Source organism: Momordica charantia (assembly GCF_013281855.1).
Source record: "Momordica charantia cultivar OHB3-1 chromosome 9 unlocalized genomic scaffold, Mcharantia_2.0 BLBB01000009.1, whole genome shotgun sequence".
NCBI lineage: Eukaryota > Viridiplantae > Streptophyta > Magnoliopsida > Cucurbitales > Cucurbitaceae > Momordica > Momordica charantia.
In genome coordinates this window covers 27,821,107-27,840,327 of record NW_028275167.1, presented here as the reverse complement: position 1 = coordinate 27,840,327, position 19,221 = coordinate 27,821,107, and the positions used below count along the sequence as shown (strand labels likewise).

The 19,221-nt window shown below is 34.2% G+C and overlaps 3 protein-coding genes across 5 annotated transcripts; 1 reads left to right on the top strand and 2 right to left on the bottom strand.

Annotated features, from left to right (window-relative positions):
* Positions 1-1,541: 1,541 nt before the first annotated feature.
* Positions 1,542-8,562, top strand: PUM4 (pumilio 4). The gene is made up of 10 exons (XM_022283284.2): positions 1,542-1,965; positions 2,347-3,045; positions 4,732-6,050; positions 6,159-6,300; positions 6,383-6,490; positions 6,756-6,968; positions 7,059-7,169; positions 7,382-7,576; positions 7,731-7,905; positions 8,001-8,562. Exons 2-10 carry the CDS (start codon positions 2,365-2,367, stop codon positions 8,042-8,044), a joined length of 2,988 nt encoding a protein of 995 aa, XP_022138976.1. The 5' UTR covers positions 1,542-1,965; positions 2,347-2,364; the 3' UTR covers positions 8,045-8,562.
* Positions 7,626-11,410, bottom strand: WTF9 (Ubiquitin carboxyl-terminal hydrolase family protein). 2 transcript variants are annotated; one of them, XM_022283286.2, is made up of 2 exons: positions 9,793-11,410; positions 7,626-8,303 (listed from the first exon to the last, which is right to left on the bottom strand). In XM_022283286.2, exon 1 carries the CDS (start codon positions 11,237-11,239, stop codon positions 10,013-10,015), a length of 1,227 nt encoding a protein of 408 aa, XP_022138978.1. In that variant the 5' UTR covers positions 11,240-11,410; the 3' UTR covers positions 7,626-8,303; positions 9,793-10,012. The 2 variants fall into 2 exon arrangements, with proteins under 2 accessions (XP_022138978.1, XP_022138977.1); XM_022283285.2 differs by having other exon boundaries at positions 7,626-8,144.
* Positions 11,411-12,415: 1,005 nt separating this feature from the next.
* On the bottom strand, positions 12,416-17,064 carry LOC111010241 (OVARIAN TUMOR DOMAIN-containing deubiquitinating enzyme 9). Of its 2 annotated transcripts, none has more exons than XR_015787404.1 (11): positions 16,615-17,064; positions 15,682-16,087; positions 15,365-15,591; positions 14,339-14,412; positions 13,650-13,704; positions 13,467-13,541; positions 13,289-13,358; positions 13,134-13,182; positions 12,971-13,055; positions 12,723-12,779; positions 12,416-12,625 (listed from the first exon to the last, which is right to left on the bottom strand). XR_015787404.1 is itself a non-coding variant. In XM_088118007.1 (11 exons), the coding sequence occupies exons 2-11, from the start codon at positions 16,013-16,015 to the stop codon at positions 12,576-12,578; spliced, it is 1,080 nt and encodes a 359-aa protein (XP_087974133.1). In that variant the 5' UTR covers positions 16,016-16,087; positions 16,615-17,061; the 3' UTR covers positions 12,416-12,575. The 2 variants fall into 2 exon arrangements, 1 of the variants encoding a protein (XP_087974133.1); XM_088118007.1 differs by having other exon boundaries at positions 13,285-13,358; positions 16,615-17,061.
* Positions 17,065-19,221: the final 2,157 nt, after the last annotated feature.

Below are 19,221 nucleotides of genomic sequence, written 5' to 3'. Positions count from 1 at the left end.
GGTGACAAATTTGACCTAAATTTTGAAAATGTATTTTTTTAAAAAAACAGAAAATAAAGAACAAAATATTATAAAACGAACTTAAATTATATATATATATATATATATATATATATATATATTTATTATTATTTTTTTTTTATTTTTTTAAAACAAGCTTTTTTGTTTCTAAACTTCTCTCATAAAATTTTAAGAAGTGATAAATTGTTTTTATATTGGTTCATGGTTTCTCAAACATAATCCTCTCTAGTTATTTTGCATAATAATAATAATAAAATGGCAAAATACACTCTCAATTACCGAGATTTAGAATAGATGTCTATTTAATCACTGAAGTTTCAAAAGCCACCTTAGTTACAATATAATTTTAAATAACTTGCCAGTATAGTTATTTGTTAGGTATATTATTTGTTGGGTGATTGTAGAGTGATATGGAATCTTTGGACGAACATCTTCTTCCTTTCTCCCTCATTTTTTCATCTCCTTCTTTTCTTCCTTTTGTCCCTCATTCTTTGACGAACGTCGCCTCCGCTGTTTCTCTTCCTCACCCAGTTACGTTCACTGGAACAAAGGTGGAGACACCTCCATTATCAAAACAAGTTCGTTAGCTTCTATAATTGTAGATTATCACAAAAAGAAATATAACATGAATCACAAATCTTTTGGAAACAGAATAAATCATCAACTTTCGTCTCAAGACATCTAACAAATTCGTCGTGTAAATAACTTGCATGTACACATTAATTTATTGATATTGCTATCCTAACATTTATATTTTAGTATAGAAAAAAACAGAAGAGATTCGAATCTCCAACTTTAAAAAAGTAAATAATAAAGTTGACTGATATATATATTCATTTCTTATTCTAATAATATATTTACCTCTAGTCAATCATTTATCTCTCTTGCATTTTTATCTCATTCTATCTCTCTAATGTATACGTATTCATTTTATCTTTCTCCACCCTATATTTCTAGATCATTTGTTTTTTCAAATAAGACATAATTAATTTTTAGGCACATAAAATTTCGTAAATAACCATTGTGTTTTTCTCGTCGCACTCTATTTCTAAAAATTCCATATTTGTTAGAAAATTTATTACAAATACACCCTAAACTTAATTCATTAAGACACCCTTTATTAAAATTTAGTGCATTAGGTTTAACCATTTATTCTTTTACCTACATGAGCTTTAAGCTTTAAGCTTTAAACTTCATTCAATAATTCAAACATTATATTTATTGTATTTTTATCTTTATATTTTCAATTCTTTTTTCTTCGATAAAAAAAATACCAATATTTTCTATCAAATTACAAGTTTGACCTCTAAACTTTTGACGTCGTAATCATGTTTCTAAAATTTAAAAACTGCTAAACAACTTTGAAAATAATTCAACTTTTTCTTTTTAATACAAGAATTTCAACGTAAAGCATAAACTAGCTTAAAATTAAAGTAATTAATATTTGTTAAATGTAAATACAATTGTTTTAGACAGCAGTTCTGTGAAAGAGAGGGCAAAATGATGTTCATGCAATGCACGTAGGCTCCGCCATGACCGTGGATTGATGATCGGACGGCGGTGGTTGCGTCTCTGTGACTGCGTTTTCTGTCTTCGTCAAAAACATTGTTGAAATGAAGAAGGAATAATAACAGAACAGCCATTCCGAAGGATCATAGGCCCACGCGAATTTCCCCCCTTGCGAATTGTTCTGATTACTTCCTAATTTTTCGATTTCAAACCGGAAAATTGCTGAATAATTGCCAAATTAATTTCCCATTCCTTCTTTCGGTTCCAGATTCCGTAATGCCACGGTAAAATCTGATTTCTTCCTCTTCTATCCTCTATTCAATTCACTACTTTGCTGCATTTCTCTCTTTCTCTCCTAATTTTTAATTTCTCGGCTATGGAACAATTCGTTGGGTCTTGATCGTATTCGTATCCTCCTGGAGGATCTTATTCCAGGTCTGAAATTTCTCTCTTCTTCTCCTTTCTATCTACAATTTTGGGAGTTGGGATTTGGGATTTGGGATTCTGTCTTCCAGTTTATTGGGGGAATTCTGCGTTTTCTTTTCTTCCTCATAATTGTTTGGGAGCTTGAGGGAATTTTCAGAATTCCTGTTACTTACGTTTCTTCGGAGGTTGGCCTTGGCGAATCTGTGGGTTTATATATATAAATTTTATATGCGAGTGGTTCTGTCTGTATTCTTTTGATTGATTTGCTCTTTTAATACTTATTGAGTATGAAAATAGTGGGTCTGGGTTACGAATTTAAAATTCGCTTCGTTTTGATATTATGTTATGTTTTTTTCTTGTGTTTGCGTGTGGGGAATGTTGGGATTTTAGAGCTGAAAATCCCTGAAGATGGCTTCTGGGAGTAACACGGACATGCTGTCAATACCGAATGAAGGTCACCAAGTGCCCATTGGAAATTTTGAAGATAATTTGCGGACTGAGCTTGAACTACTTCTGAGAGAGAATTCCAATCATTCAGCAACAGGGAGAGATGGAGATCTGAATATTTACCGGAGTGGCAGTGCTCCTCCAACAGTTGAGGGATCGTTAAGTGCTGTGGGCAGTCTATTTACCAGCTCTTATTTTAACGAGTTCAATGCCAAGGGTAGTAATAATGATAGGGTTTTATCAGAAGATGAGATTCGCTCACACCCAGATTATCTTTCTTACTATTATTCGAATGATTATATCAATCCAAGACTCCCTCCGCCATTAGTATCAAAAGAGGACTGGCGTGTTGCACAGCGGTTTCAGGGCAGCGGGTCTTCATCGGGGCGCCATGGGGATTGGAACTGGAAGAAGCTAGGAGATGGTAATACTAGTCCATCATTGTTCTCTATGCAGCCAGGACCTTCTGTACAGCGAGCAGAGAAAATTAATAGTAATGTCACAGAGTTTGGGGATGCTAATGGAAAGAATCTCTCCCGGAAGGCTCTATCTGAGTGGCACGACAGGGGGAGGGATGGTTTAGTTGGATCATATAGCAATGGGCTTGGTGCGAGAAGGAAGAGTTTTGCCAATATTGTTCAGGTAACTGATCTAACTATTTTACACTCTATCCATCTAGCTTGCCCTGTGGTGATATTTTTTCTGCAAAATTTTAAATGCGCTTGTTTGCAGTTATCTTAAATACATAATATTTGTATGTGTTACTGAATGTAATAGAAAGTTCGGTCTTAATAGTTATGTTGTATGGATCAGTGATTGCTTAAAACACGGCAACTGATATGAGTTTACTACTTTTCGACTTAAAAGGTTGGAGCATACATACATTACATGTGACATGTAGATACTGATTTTCGACTTCAAAAGATTTCTGGCCTGCTGTGCTATTTATAGGAAGATGAGCCTTAACTTTTCCTATCTTTGTAATTGGCTGATTAAGCTTCCTTGTTTTAAGGTGATAATTGAAGAGAGAAACCTCTTATGTGAAAGTCTAAGATTCTATCTGTGAATCCCATCCGTGTTTGAATCCCTTCTTTGCTCATAATAAGTGAACTATAATATAAGCATTCCAGCTGTAGCATGTCACGACCATGGCGAGATAAAGAAATAATCGATTCTCTTCTGAATTCAGTCAGAAGAATATAAATCCCTCAATGAAATAAGGACCGTAAGGAAAATTTAACCTTCTTAAGGTATTTCCTTTGAATAAGAAGATAATTTTATGATTTTAAGGTGATATTTCATCTCTTAGGTGAGTGGTATATGAAATATAGTTAGCAGCGGTTTGTGGATACTTCCATGGTGACTGATGAGTGAGGACAAAATGCATTGCAACTTTTTGCTTCTTTGTACTTTTGTTGACATTGCTTCTGGACCGCAATGTTTATTTTTGGCCTTTGAAATCTTCAAACTATGCAGTCAAGTGATGCTCATGCGTGTGAGTTGTATCTTAGGTGTGCTGTTGAAAGGTAGTATATATTCTTTTCTTATGATTATCTGTACTTTTTGGATTGTAGTTGTAAACTATTTTTTTGCCTTGCTTATGATCTCTAGTCAAATAGAAGCTCTGATTTTATCTTTCTGTTTGTTTGATGTGATGGGATCGTATTTTCTTCTGCATAATCTTAGCTCCTGTGTTGCTTGATAATACAAAACATAGGGTAGGTATATTTTCCCGGAGAACCCTATACAGCAAATCGGCAACAGAGTTACAGAGTAGCTTTTAATGGTTCAGAATTATGACCATCATTTGCTTTAGTAAGTGTCATCTAGCAGACAAGACTTTTTCTTCTTTCTGTAGGGATCCAACATGGCATTTATTATTTAACTTCCTTCCTCTAAGTTTGCATTTATTCTTTAATAATAATTTCTCTCCTAAATTCTGATGGACTGATCCAATTTTATTTTATTTTTTATTATAGTACTTTTCTTCATCATCTCGAAGTCACTTTTGTTAGGCTAGTGATCCCTCCAAATTAAACTGTATTCTCATTTTTGTTAAATATGGTGCCCCGCATTATTTCTTTGTAGCTTTGACATTCTATTTATTTTGATGATTCATAGCTCATGATGCTTTTAGTTTCCCCTTTTTTCAGTTTATGTTAAAACTAGTTTTATAGGTAGGGATACATGTTTTCAAAATCATCTTACACATACAAATATAACGATGCCTTTTGGTCTTATAATAAAGTAGTTTTCTCATCGTTGGTTAGGTAAATAAAATTATTTTTTTATCTAATGCATTAAATATTAATATATTATATCCTGCAGGAGGGACTTGGTGAATCTGCTTCCTTGTCTGGCCAATTGTCACGCCCTGCAAGTCATAATTCTTTTGGGGATGTTGACACTATGGGAATTGCTGATATAAAGCCACCAGGATTGTGTAATGGAGTGGGTCCTATTGAGGACTTGCATAACTCAGGCCCCCCTGGCTTTGTTGGAGTTCAGAGTCATAACAAAGCAATGTCCCATTCCTTTCTGAATCCTAATTGTTCACCTCTCTCAAGAAGCACGACTCCTGAACCACAGCTAGTTGGAAGGTCTTCAAGTTCTGGTCTACCTCCTGTTGGCAGTAGAGTTTTTCCTGTGGAGAAAAAGAACATAACTTTGTCCAAGGTCCAAAATGGTCATTCTGCTGGGTTTACTGAACTGCCTGACATATCTGGCTTGCACCTGTCAGCAATTAGACCTGAAGATGGAGTCAATGGGGTCCAATCTCAGCTTCAACTGGATCTTGGTGAACAGTCTAATTTCCTGATCAACATGTCCAATGGTATTCACACACGTGCTCGACCTGAGTTTAGTGACAAAAAGCTCTCAAAACCAAGTGATTATATTGACCTAGCAAGGACAAGTGGGATTGTAATGAACCCTAGAGCGCCTACAATGAGTTCCCACGATCATGTTAACTTTCCCAAACGAACGTCTTCTTCTACCAGTCTATACTCCAAAGCAAATTCATCAGGCTTCGGAAGTAAGGAAGGGCCAACCAGACACCTTCTAAATGCAAATGTTCAGAGTGTAGATTTGGCTGGATATACTTCTGGTGATCTTGCAATGAATATGAATCACAGTTCTGCTGTTAATGGCTATGCAGCTTCTGATCATATTAAGCTGTCATCTGGAAGTTCTGATCGTGCAATCCATGCTGGATCTTGTTTGCAGCCTCATAACTACTTTGATATTTCTCGAGGAGACTTGCATGGCCTTAGAAATGCCTATCTTGAAGCCTTGCTTGCTCAACAAAAGCAGCACTACGAGTTGTCACTTTCAGGTAAATCAAGTGCTTATAATCACAGATTGTATGCAAATCCTCCATATGGTACTGGCATCCCATATCTGGCAGACCAAGTGTTGGATTCTGGTCTTTCTTCCGTTGGACATGGAGGTGCAATGCTGCATAATGAACGACTCTTACGCTTTAACTCGACGATGAGAAATTCAATAGGGGCCCATGGGTCTTGGCAGCCGGATATTGGCAATAATGCAGATAGAAGTTTTCCGTCTACTTTATTGGATGAGTTCAAAAGCAACAAGACTAGATCTTTTGAGCTTTCAGACATTGTTGATCATGTCATTGAATTCAGGTGCATGTGGTCTTTTGGTGTCTATTTTACGTGTGTTATTCTCAGGGCATTATTAAATTATATTATTTTATCTTCTTTCCTAACTCTTGGTCTTCCTGTATTATGTAGTATGGATCAGTATGGAAGTCGTTTTATTCAGCAAAAGCTGGAAACAGCCAATGTGGAAGAGAAAACAAAGATATTTCCTGAGATAATTCCACATGCTCGTACCTTGATGACTGATGTCTTTGGAAATTATGTCATTCAGAAAGTAAACGTTTTTGTAATGGGATGTATCCTTCAATGGCTCGTTATATTAAAATCTTGAGTTTATTTATTATTCATTGATGCAGTTTTTCGAACATGGTACTGAAATTCAACGGAAGGAGTTAGCTGACCAACTTTCAGAACATGTTTTGCCCCTCAGTCTTCAAATGTATGGATGCAGAGTGATTCAAAAGGTTCTTTCTTGACTGTCTCCTGCTTATGAATGTTCATTCAATCTGTAATTAGCATTAGCATTGGCCTGTTGGGTGGAACTTTCATTTGATTTTCATCCTTCAGTTATGAATACTTCCGTTCTATTAGAAAAATTAGATGCACATGAAGTTCATCTGATTACAAATAGTGGCTTGTATTTTTCCTCTTCTAGTTTAACCTTTAGAATTTTTGTTGGGTGAACCAAATGAAACGGTGATAATTTATCAAGAAACGATCCAAATGCAGGCCTTGGAGGTAGTTGATTTGGATCAACAGACTCAAATGGTTGCCGAGCTTGATGGTTCGGTAATGAAATGTGTCCGTGATCAGAACGGAAACCATGTTATTCAGAAATGTATCGAGTGCGTCCCTCAAGATAGAATTCAGTTTATTATATCAGCATTTTATGGGCAAGTCCTGGCACTATCCACCCATCCTTATGGCTGCCGTGTTATTCAGGTTACTAGTTTGTTTCTCCTGTACATTATTCTTATTTGTTGGGAACATTTAGTATAATATATGATTGATTTTCTGCTCTTGATGCTGTAGAGGGTATTAGAACACTGTGATGATGTGAATACACAACAAATTATCATGGATGAAATCATGCAATCCGTTTGCCTGCTGTCACAAGATCAATACGGAAATTATGTTATTCAGGTAACACAACTTGTGTGATTCGCCTGACTGTTTGTCGTTCAGATGTGACTTATTCAACTTGGGAATCAATGGTCATTATATGATTAGTTGGTGCATTTTTTTGGTTGCAATTACTTTATATAATGTGATAAGTCTTTAACTGATAGTTCTGTTCATCATATTTGAAGACTTTATGGTCAAAGATTAACAATTCTATTGCCTTTCTTTTGTAGCATGTCCTTGAATTTGGTAAACCACATGAACGATCTGCTATTATAAATAAGCTGGCAGGGCAGATTGTAAAGATGAGTCAGCAGAAGTTTGCTTCTAATGTTGTAGAGAAGTGCTTAACATTTGGCAGTCCTGAGGAACGTCAACTACTAATTAACGAGATTCTTGGTTCCACTGATGAGAACGAACCATTGCAGGTCTGTTAGGATTCTTACTTGACTTTATATGCATGTCTATTACACCTGCTTTTGAACATCAAAGAGTAAGAATCATATATATAAATGCAGTTGGAAAGATGTTAGGATTCAATAAATTTGATTAGAGTCTGATAAGATAGTACATATGTCACAGGCAATGATGAAGGATCCATTTGGGAACTATGTCGTCCAGAAGGTTCTGGAGTCGTGCGATGACCAGAGTCTTGAGTTGATTCTCTCCCGTATCAGGGTTCACTTGAATTCCCTCAAGAGGTATACTTATGGTAAACATATCGTCTCTCGTGTTGAAAAGCTCATCACGACCGGAGGTGAGAGGCATTACTTCTTCATTTTCATGCCAGTTTTGGATTGCTTTGTTAGTGTAGTAGCAACTCATCATGATAAACTGGTTCATGATTTGCAGAAAGGAGAATTGGACAGTCGTCGTCTTCATTCTCCTCGTCCTAGAGCAGTTTGCCCGTTGTCAACAAGTCATCAGAAAGAATTCCTTTTCTTTTTCTTCTTGTTGCAGATAAGAGAATGGAAATGTAGGGGAGTCATCTTTCAGCTGACAGGATATAGTTATTTTGTAAATAAACAAGAAAACGATGAAAGCCCACGTTACAGAACACGACAGGGGCGGGCAAGAAGAGTCCATGTAAATGAGAATAACAAAATTGGAGAAAGAATTTGTATATTTTGCGTTCCTCACTTTCTTGGAACTTCGCTGCAGGTAGAGAGAAGTTCAATATTTAATGTAAAGCCTAAACCCAAATGTAAACGACTGAAGAAGTAAAGCTAATATAGATATATATATCATATATCATATATCATATATATGTAATGTAAGGAAGGAAGCTATAAGAGCTTGTAAGTGGAGTGTTGTAAACCAAACCATCTATTTTGAATTTTCCACTGCATAAATTATGATGTAAATACTGACTACTGAATAATTTTCATAAATTAGTGATTGCATTTGATACTGATTCCTTCTTCCCCATCTGCTTCTATTTTTCTTCAATGCTTTGCTTTTAGTCAGTCTACTTCTACTCTTTTTTTTTTTGCTTTTTTGCCTCTACTGCTCTTTATGATTTTTCATGGATATTTACTTTGTGCTCCCTATTCCTCTACTATTTTTCTTTAATGAAAAATGAACAAGTAAGATCACGCCTAAAGAGTAATTTGAAACTGAGCAAAGAGACTAAAAAAGGGGAACGGAGACTGGAGAGCCATATTAGGACAAGGACATAATTACAACAAAGCTGCTTCCATTGGCTAAGACCAAGGAACACTCTATATCTACACAGTAAACCTCAAAACATCAAAGGGGCTCGGCTCTATTACTAGTTCCCAAAAAAGGAAAACAAAATCTCCAATTCCTATCAAGACGAATATTCCAAAAAGTACCCAACACGACATTAGACCAGAGGACGAACTGAAGCCACTACAGGCATTCCTAAGACAATTAAATCAGTGAAGTCAAGTTGGAGAGCTTGGAGACACATAGTCCAATCTTGCTAAAAGTTTTGGGTGTAGTGCTAGGAACAGATTTCTAAAGAAAAGTCCACTGAACCTGAATCATCCAACTATACCAGAAAAACAGAACCACAACCATTTCTCTTATATAACTAAACATTGGAGAGTGGAGACCGCTCCTTTTGGAGACTGCTCTTGTGGGTCATCCTTTTAAAAAGGAAAAGAAGCTTCTCTGATTGAACTTTATCCACCAATGCTTATTCAAAGGAAAGGACCAATCCTTTGACCCTTTTTTTTTTTTAACTATTGTTTTTCTAGCTATTTCTTGGTGTAAATGTTATCCCTCTTTTCATCACTATAGCTTTTCTACCATGATGTCCAGTTGGAATAGTTTTATGTAATCCCTTGTATTGGGACCACTTTTTTGTAATTTCGTATCATCGATGGTTTCTTTCAACTAAAAAAACATTGGAATGGAGGCCAAGAAACCAATGGGTGAATCCAGAAAAGGATGTTGTGACTGTTTACTCGCTCTGATATCTAGTCTTTGAGGTGGTTTTTACATATCATTCTATCAAATTTAGTATACATTTAGTTTATATTCTATCAATAATATCACCTTGAATCACACTGTACTAACACCATGGCCTGGGAAGCTCTAGCATAGTTATCACTTAAAAAACAGCTAAATCCTCTCCCATTCCACAAAATAGAGCAACTGCATTTTAAAGTGAACTAACCTCAATGAAGTTTCAAGCAACCAATGATTTGTAAACTGCTCGGCCATCTTTATCTTTGGCTGTTGTACTCGGTTTAACAATAACTCGATCACAGTCGGCTCTGCTTCTGTAACATTGTAAATTAACTAGCCTCTGATTCTCCTACAGCACTACAGCTCAATCAAAACTAGTCAAGGAAGTGAATCATTAAAGAGAAGGAATCCCCATAAACACTCAAGCATTAACACTTGGGAATTTCTCTTCCATATTCATCTGCAGAATCCAAATCTAAGTCCAACGCCAAATTTTTCGGATGAACAAGACGATTATCAAACCTCCTATTCTTCAAAATCACTTCAGATTCCTTCATCAGATTGACGTACTTCCGCCTGATCCTCAACAATGGGTGCCTCTCAATAGAAGATTTATCGCAGTAAGGCTCCTTAAGAATAGCAGTACAAGTTTTGTTCTTTAGAGACAGGTAAAACATGTGAGGATGTCGCTCAAATGCCTTATGAACCTTCTGAGGCAAACCCATATACTTTTTAAGGCATAGAAGCTTCTTCCTCTCTGCTGAATGCTCAACAAAAAGACAGAGCAACTCATGGAGAAGCCCCACCACTCGTTTCTCTGCTATATCACTATTTGGATCCAAATGGGAAGAATCTTCATAAGGAGACACATAAGGAAGCTTCTGAAACTCCTTTAACCAATCCTCAATCTTCCTCCTCAGTCTTAAACCCTTCGATGGGAAGAGTGGGAATTCAAGTGCCTCCATTGGCACCCCTCTTTTGATGGCGTTTTTCTGCATCACAGACATAACAACAACATCTTCATCACTCTCCACAGCTAATCCCTCCAACCCATCTTCCATCTTCACCAACTTGAAAAACCCACCAAGATTAACATCAAATTGCTGCAAAAAATCATCAGGAAGCCCTAAATACCATTGCATACCTTGAATTATCTTCAAAGGCAAGACGTGCCCCTTACTCATCGTTATGAACTTCTTTAACCTACACATCAAATCCTCCCTGCAATTCTCGTAAACCCTATTTTCTTCCGCATCAATGTCAACGGCTTTTGGGGTCAACCTGAACCAAGGATGGTTGTACTTGGGACCTGTAAACTCTTCAAAAATTGATGGGTAGAGCCTTAGAAAGCTCGCGACCTTCATCGGCACACCCATTTCGAGTCCTCGCTTTGAAACGGCAGAAATTGGGACGCACCCATTTGGGTCTTGGGCTATACAATTCTTGAGAGAAATAATGGATTTGAGTTCAATGGAGTTGAGTATGTGCTCAATCGAATCGTAATACGAATCCTTCTTCCATTTCATGTAGACATCGACATAGCCGGACTTCTGAGAGTAGATAAAAGGAGGATTATCGAAGTGGCATAAGAGGGAAAGAAGTGGCTTTTGGCGGCTTTTCTGAAGGAATTTGGAGGCGGGTTTGTTCAGGAACATCTCTCGGCGAGGGCGAACCAGATGATACGCCGTCTTTGAATTTTGAAATTTTCATAAGCGATTTGTGTGGTGAATGTGAATCAGAACTCGGAATCAGCTTCAGTTTCTTTTTTTTTTTTTTTTCTTTTTCCCTTTGTGAGAGTTTTCGATTTTCAAATGTAGATTGTAGAAAGAAAGTTAAAGTAGTCACTTTTTTTTTCTTTTGTAAATGTTACGTCCTATATTTTCAGATTTAATTTATTTTAATCATAATATTAAAAATATTTATTTTATTTCCCTTATTTTAGTAACACATATTCTATAAAAAAAAAAAAAAAAAATTAGTGCAGCTAAAAAAACACAAGATTAAAAAATACATTTAGTACATCTACTTTTGTTAAATTAACGATTAGTCTATGAACTCTAGTTTATAATGATCGTCCTTGTACTCCTAAATTAGTAACAATTTAGTCTCTATAATTTAAAGTTTGTAATATGAAAATTTTTATTAAATTTTTTATATATATTGATCGATGAATCAACGAGTCCCCAAACATGTTATTGGATAAAAATCGACACATAATTTTTTAGGAGATTCTTCACAATTTATTGTTTTCATTTTCAAGTTTAAAAAAACATAAATATTTAGTAACTTTAACTCCTTCTCGTTTATTTTTAGTAAATGTTTCTAAAATTGTATAGAAATTTTTAAAAACCAAAATCAAAATTTTTGTTCTCATTTCTAATTTTTTTTCAAAATAGAAATAAAAACATTATTTTATCATTCTCCATGTATGAAATACATAATAAAATACATAGTAAATATTAAAAAAAGCTAAGTAAAATGTAAAAATTTTGAATATTTAATTTTCAAAAACTAATATTCATATAAAACCATTAAGAATAAACATGTTTCTACTCCATTTTTTAGTAAAAAGAAAAGAAGAAGAAACAGCTACCAAAAAACAAACAAAAAACGAAAACATTACCGAACGGATCCGTATTAAAATGAATGACATTAGCATTGTCATCACATAATTTAGTGAAAGAATCTTGTGACTCCATCGAAATCTTATCTTGAAGATTCCAAGATATCCACAGGAAGAAAAGGAATATCTAATCCTCTTCAACAACAGACTCCTCGAGCATATATTAAAAAGCAAACTAAGATATGATATAACAGATCAGATCAGCAGGTAGAATAAAAGAATATGCTATATATATTATAATAATAATAAAATAATAATAATTAATGTGCATATTATTTATATATATTTTTATATTTACAGAAGCAATGAGGTAGTGAGGCATCCATCAGTGTGGTTCCTCTCAACTTTCCTATGACCAAAATCTAATTTCAAAAGTTCCACCATTTCTTCTTCTTCTTCGTGCACCAAGTTGGGATTTCTGAATATCATCATTAAGTAATGTGAGAAAAAAGAGTGTTACTAAGACCATAAATTTAAGTGCAGATGCTTAGTTCCATGGGAGTAAAAGGGAATACCTCCTTCTGGATAAATTGAATTATAGTGCACCTCAGCCCAAAAGCTCAAGAAAATAACTGCAACAAATATCATGCATGTTTCAAATATCAATACAAGTTCTACATGCCAACAGGAGCATAGCTCAGCCTTCCCGAGATCAGAGATTTATCTTCCATATTCCCAAATTGTTGTACTCAAAAGGAAGGAAAAAAAGAACACAAGTTCCAGATTAATTTTTGACAAGAACTCAGTCTAGGAAGAATCTTACTTCGTTTGGACTTTTGAACTTGTGGAAGTATTTCAATTGAACATGTATCCTTGAATGATGTAATTACAAATATCTTAACTCCAAACTGCAACAAATGCAAAAACCAATTATATGCCAAGTTATTACAAATGTTCAGTGCAATAAGAAGAAGCTATATCAATACCCAGTCTGCAGCAGCTTGTAGTGTAACATGATCACCCCATTCTCCTTTCCTGCTTCATTCAAATAATGGGAGATGAGCGTCCAAGTTGACTGAATGAAGTGAAAAAGGAAAAAGATAAATATTTTTTCTTCAAGGAAAAGGATCGCGTTACTTGCTCATCTTCTTCAGATAGTCGTCATATGCCATTGGAACATATCCCCCATATATATCTCGACGAGCCTTTAGCTGATGCCATCAACAAAGTGAAAAAGGTTTCACCTCATTAGTATGTGCGCAACTCTGGTGTCAAGCCCACATTTATATCATACATTAAACAAAGCAAAGTCATCATACCTGCGCTATAATTTGTTCTCTCACAAAATCATGGTGCTCGGGAGATCGGTAAAGTTGATCTGATAAAGCACGAAACTGAAGTGCAGATAAATCAATTCAGCAGGCCAACCAACAACAATTTAATATGAAAAATAAAAATTAAAGCTGAGACCATCGATCGAAATAATTGCATAGATAAACAACCTGGCAGTTACCATCTCCTTGAACCTTATTCTCAACCAGCTCGTACAACTGCAATCTAGAAAAAACCAGAATGTTCAAATATCAGATGCTTGCATCATTTTAATAACAGAAACTCAAGAACTTAAATACTACAACCTAAATGTTTAATTTAACTCAACAAAATGAAGAACAACGGACACACTAGACAAGTTTACAGCATTGACGATGTGCACTGAGAAACTGTACATAGTAAATACAGCCTGCCCAAAGTATGGCAGATCTGAAACTCTCAAATCTTCCTCTACATCCTTTCAAATGGTGAAACAAAGGGGAAGGGAAATTTATTTAAATGGCAAAAAGGGAAACTACATGAATCAATTGCCAACTTCTAACAATGCACTGATGAGAAGGGAGAACATACCTACAGCAACCATGAAGTAATTTAAGCAAAACAATTTATCTACGTATCAAATTTTTGTAGGCAGTTGAGTTACCTAATCTGAGCAACCACTAATTCTTATAATATATTCCCTGAATAGTTCAAACTTGAGCTTCTTTTCTTGGTATGAAATCATTTAAGTAAATTTTGATAAGAAAAAAACATGTGGTGCCCATCTTAGAGACTTAGACATGACTAAAGCAGCATCCACTATATGATTCATGGTTCAAATACATTAGATATAAAATTGACAAAGCAATATGTACACGACCTATCAAGGAGCCGTTGATGATCCGACATCTCTTCATCAGCTGAGGGTATCTTCTCAATGGTCTTGGGTACATGCTGCAATAGAACAGAACAGAACGACCGGATTTTAAATACAAGAAATCCAGAATTCATTAAATGCAATCTATGGATGAATATATACTTTCTAGAAATAGCTCCCAATAAGCCTTAAGCTTAGAAAGGCAGACATCTGGTCTTCTTCATTTTGGCAGGAAAATCATTGTTCAAAATTGCAAATGACCATGTTAGTTGGAGCTTCTTAGTGTTTAAAATTGCAATAAGTTCTAACCATTTAGGGTCTGGAAGGAGGAGGTGGAAGAGTTGCATTTGTTTTTCATTCTATCTAGTATCTACTTACGCCAATGGTAAACCCTAGAGGTACTATTAAGCCTTCTAAGGGCCCTGGGCAATGTAACCCTCTCACTCCTATTATTTATTCGTATTGATGATGTTCTTGGAAACTATAATTCATACAGCATCCAATTTTAATATTTTGACGATGGCTTTGTTCTTGCGAGAAAATGTCCATAGTTTGCACCAACAATATGCAGACCATACAATTCCTCGTTGAAATTAACAAGACGGGTTTTTTTTTTTTTTTATTAGTTTGATTACTTTTTAGGGGTAAAATTAACTTTTAAAGAGTCTAATTGGAGGCAATGATTTGAGCAAGGAATATATGGGTAGGAATGACTCTTTTGAGTTTGATGTCTCCTTATGAAAATAGAATAATAAAGTATCTATTTTGTACTTCTGGTAAATCAAATTTTAAAATTTATCCCCCAACTTTACTGCCACCAACATTAACAAAAAAATAAAACAAGCCTAAGCTGCAAGAAACTTGAACATGGATTAAGATAGTTAAAAAACTCTGAAACTCTGAAACGCTTCATGTAATCTAGCAGCCAAACTCAAGATAAATGTATAATGAAAAGAAAGATAAAACGATATAATATTGGATAACACAATCAACCAATGAATTTGAAATGAAAACTATGTATATACTTACAGGAACAGGAACAATCTGATTCAACCTTTTGCCCACTTCACCATCAAGTGTAGACTCATCCATTATTTCCAACGAATATAAAGAGCAATCCTCTGAAAAAGAATTTTCTAGTGAGTTAGGATATGAAGAGGAGTTTCCCATTTTGTCCACTCCGTTACTGCTCAGATCATCGACCTCCTCAACTTTTATGTCAGTAACACAAGTTGATTTCTGATCACCGTCAAGCCCTACGTATATTGTTGAAAATTTATTAGGAACAACTAAATTGTGTCGACACACTGGAAACAGAAACTATCAAATAACTGACTTCTCACTACCATAAGGGCTATGCACAGGCGAAGGACCAAGCCAATCCTGTGCAAGAACAGATGCTTGCAGATGGTCTTCCCCAGTATTAGATACCCCAGAAGCTTCTATAGAATCGATTCTAGATATCTCTTCTTGAAAAGCGTGTGCTATAGCCTCATCATTCTCCAAATTCACATTACACGGCTCACAATAACCTTCATTAACATATCCCACTTGACTATAACTTGGATCATAACTGTATTCAGTAACAGTACTGCGAGAACTGTCATTTGTAAAGGTGCAAACATCCAAAAGATGAAGGCCCCATCTCCTTACGTCAGGATCAATATTATACGTTTCCATAACCCTGTAAAACGTACGATAAGCCTTGAACACTCCTACATCTGATTGAGCTTGCGCAAACGCCCTATGTAACTGAAATAAAGAGAGAAAAGAAGATGACTGGCAATCATTTTTACCCACAAAAAAGGGCTATAGTATAGAAAAAAGAACTCCACGAAAACCATAAGTTGCAGTATAAAACAATTTAACAGTCCAGTACTTCCTGGAAAACACCATCACCGGGCAAAATTTCACAGTTTAAAATTCAACCCTGAAATACCATTTGTACCGGGAAAAACAGAGAGTTTATTGGGGGAATATTAACCAAGTAAGTGAATAACTCTAAATTTTGAAAATCCTTCTTTCCCGCAGCACAACAAAGGGGGAAAAATGAAGAATCGCTCCGCAGTCTCAAACTTCCCAGATTCCGACGCTTACATGAAAAGACGACAAAGAACCCTAATTTGACAACCGAATCTCGAAGGCCAACCACTCCTCAAAATCCAAAAAAACCCACAAAGTTACGCAAGGAATATGACAATTCACACAGACAATCAAAATGAAACGAAATTCGGCGGAGAAATCAAAATCAAAATCATCGAAAGAACACAATCACCAACCTGGGGGTCCAAGGAATGACTTGCGGGAAGAGAAAGATGAATCAAAGCGATAAGAAGAAACAAAAGAAGTGAAAAAGAAAGAGGTTTCTGTTTCTGTACATGCAAACAAAGGACCAGTGGGCAGTATAGATAATTGTGTGGCGAACAGGTCCCAATACAGAAGGAAGGAAGGAATCAAATCAAGAATCCTAATTTCAAGAGATCAAAGTTAATCCGATTGAATTGAGATTGAGAAGTTATGTGTTCTTGAGTTGAAAGCGTATTTTCTTGAAAAATGGGGAGCCTCCGTCATCAGGGCCGCTGTTTTGGAAACTGGAAATCGCCGCTGGCGCTGGCCACCGTTCTGCACGGGCCACCGGCTGAACCGGTAAAACGGCCACGCGTTGTTTCGGTAATCTCGTCCGGATTAAAGGTTTGATTAAACTTAAGCAGCTGTTATTTAAATTATGGGTTTTTTTAATCGGATATGTGTTTATAATTTGTTATTATTATTTTTTTTTTTTTGCGTACGAGGTTTTGCCAAACGTCAAAATATCTGTTTAATTATATTCCATTCCAACTGAAATGGTTACTTTGAATAGTTGAACCTTTTATATTTGTAAATATTAAAACATAATACATATTTCAAAATATTGTGAAAACTGAAAAGTATCAGATTCTTTAAAATATTCTTCAAATATGAAAAAGTATTTTTTTAAGTTGCTTTTTTATTTTTTAAGGTGAGCAAATCTCGAATTTTTAAGGCGTCATAATAAATTTATAATTGAGAAGAGAAATATATTTTTAAAATTAAATTAAATATTTCTTAATTAATTATTGATAACGTTTTAGATTTAGATTCACTTAAAATAATTTCTGTTTATTTTAAATAAAATATTTCTATACAAATTAAAAGATTCATTTTTAGCTAATTTTTCAATTAAAATATTATTTTGATCATTACTTTGAGCTTTGATTCATTTTGGTCATGTAATTGGTTCCTATACTTTTAAAAAGTTACTATTTTCGTCTGCAAACACATTCTACACATGACAAAAACATTTTAATATAAATTCATAGTTACATTTCAATAAACATATTGAGTGTATTGTCGTGTTGGAATTATAGTAAAAAAAACCAGATTAATAATAAAAATTAAAGGACCAAAATGGTCACCTTTTAAAAATACAGAAAATGAAATGAATTAAAATGAACTAAAGTTGAAAGTAGATGACCATTTTAAAGTAGAGGGACCACAAAATGAACTAAAGCTCAAAGAAACAAAAATAGTATTTTGACCTAACTTTTATTTATTACTTACTTTGTGTAATCTTCATTAAAAATAATAAAAAATAATAATAGCATTATTTATTAATGTTACAAAGTAGATAAAATTGATAAATTCAAAAATTAGTAATTAATAAATTTCACAATTATAACCATGCATGAACTTTTACAATAAAAACAATAACAATACTAATGGTAAAATAATTTATAAACATTTATAGGAAGGATTGATACCTATGCTTTAAAAAAAATTTCTCAATGATTGTTCACCTTTGATTGGTATTTTAGGTCCAATCGCTTTGTAGTTTGTAAGATTCAGGCACGTTTATTTACAAACAACACTATTTTTCAACTTCTATAAATTGAGATACTCAATATGTTAGGTCATCGTGCGATATGACATTACTAATTATGTAAAATTTAAGAAGAATAAATAAAGAGATGAATGGAAGCAAGCTAAAATAGAAAACTAAATCGTCGTAGAAATAAATATAAGAGAAACTTCATACTTATACACGTAAAGGATGAATAAGTTTGAAAATAGTATATTGTTAAAAATAAATAAGCAAAAGTATTAAAAAAGTAAAACCATATCCAAGATTTTCATATTCATAACTCTTCACATTTGCGTTCTAAAAAACAGTAAAAAAAATTACCAATTAAAAATGAAGAAGACATGCTTAGTAATTAAAGAAAATAATAAAAGAGACATTGCTATCAAAAATAACTTTTCAAAGTTGTAACTTTTTAAGATATCATAGATTATATTATAGATCAGATATTTACATTTTTGTTTAATTAGACGTGCAAATAAAATAGCATATTAATCCTAGCTTTTATTGATAATTTATGAAATCATTGGGCGTGTCGTGGATGATTAATTTTTTTTTAAGACAATATTTTATATTATGTGTTTTTTTAGTACTCTTGGATTTTATTAAGTGTTATTGAATGCGTGTATATATATTAATATAATGTATCGAATGTATATATTGATACAAAATGTAATTGCAATTACATCCACTTATTAAATTGATAATAATGAAAGATAATTATGTTGTTACTCATTTGCAATATAAAATGTTTGCTCTAGTTTATATAATCGTTATTTTTCATATTCTAATTTTCCTCCCCACATAAATTTCTTTTAATTCTCAATTATATAATAAAACACACATATATCTCGATCAAAAAATCGTAAGTTTGAATACTAAAAGAATGCAAATAAAAGTAATACTTGAATATGGATTAAATAACAAAATTTTGGTAAAATAAACTTTCATGGATGCATTGAGTTTATTAATGGGACACCACACCACACCACTATAGTCAAATCCCACA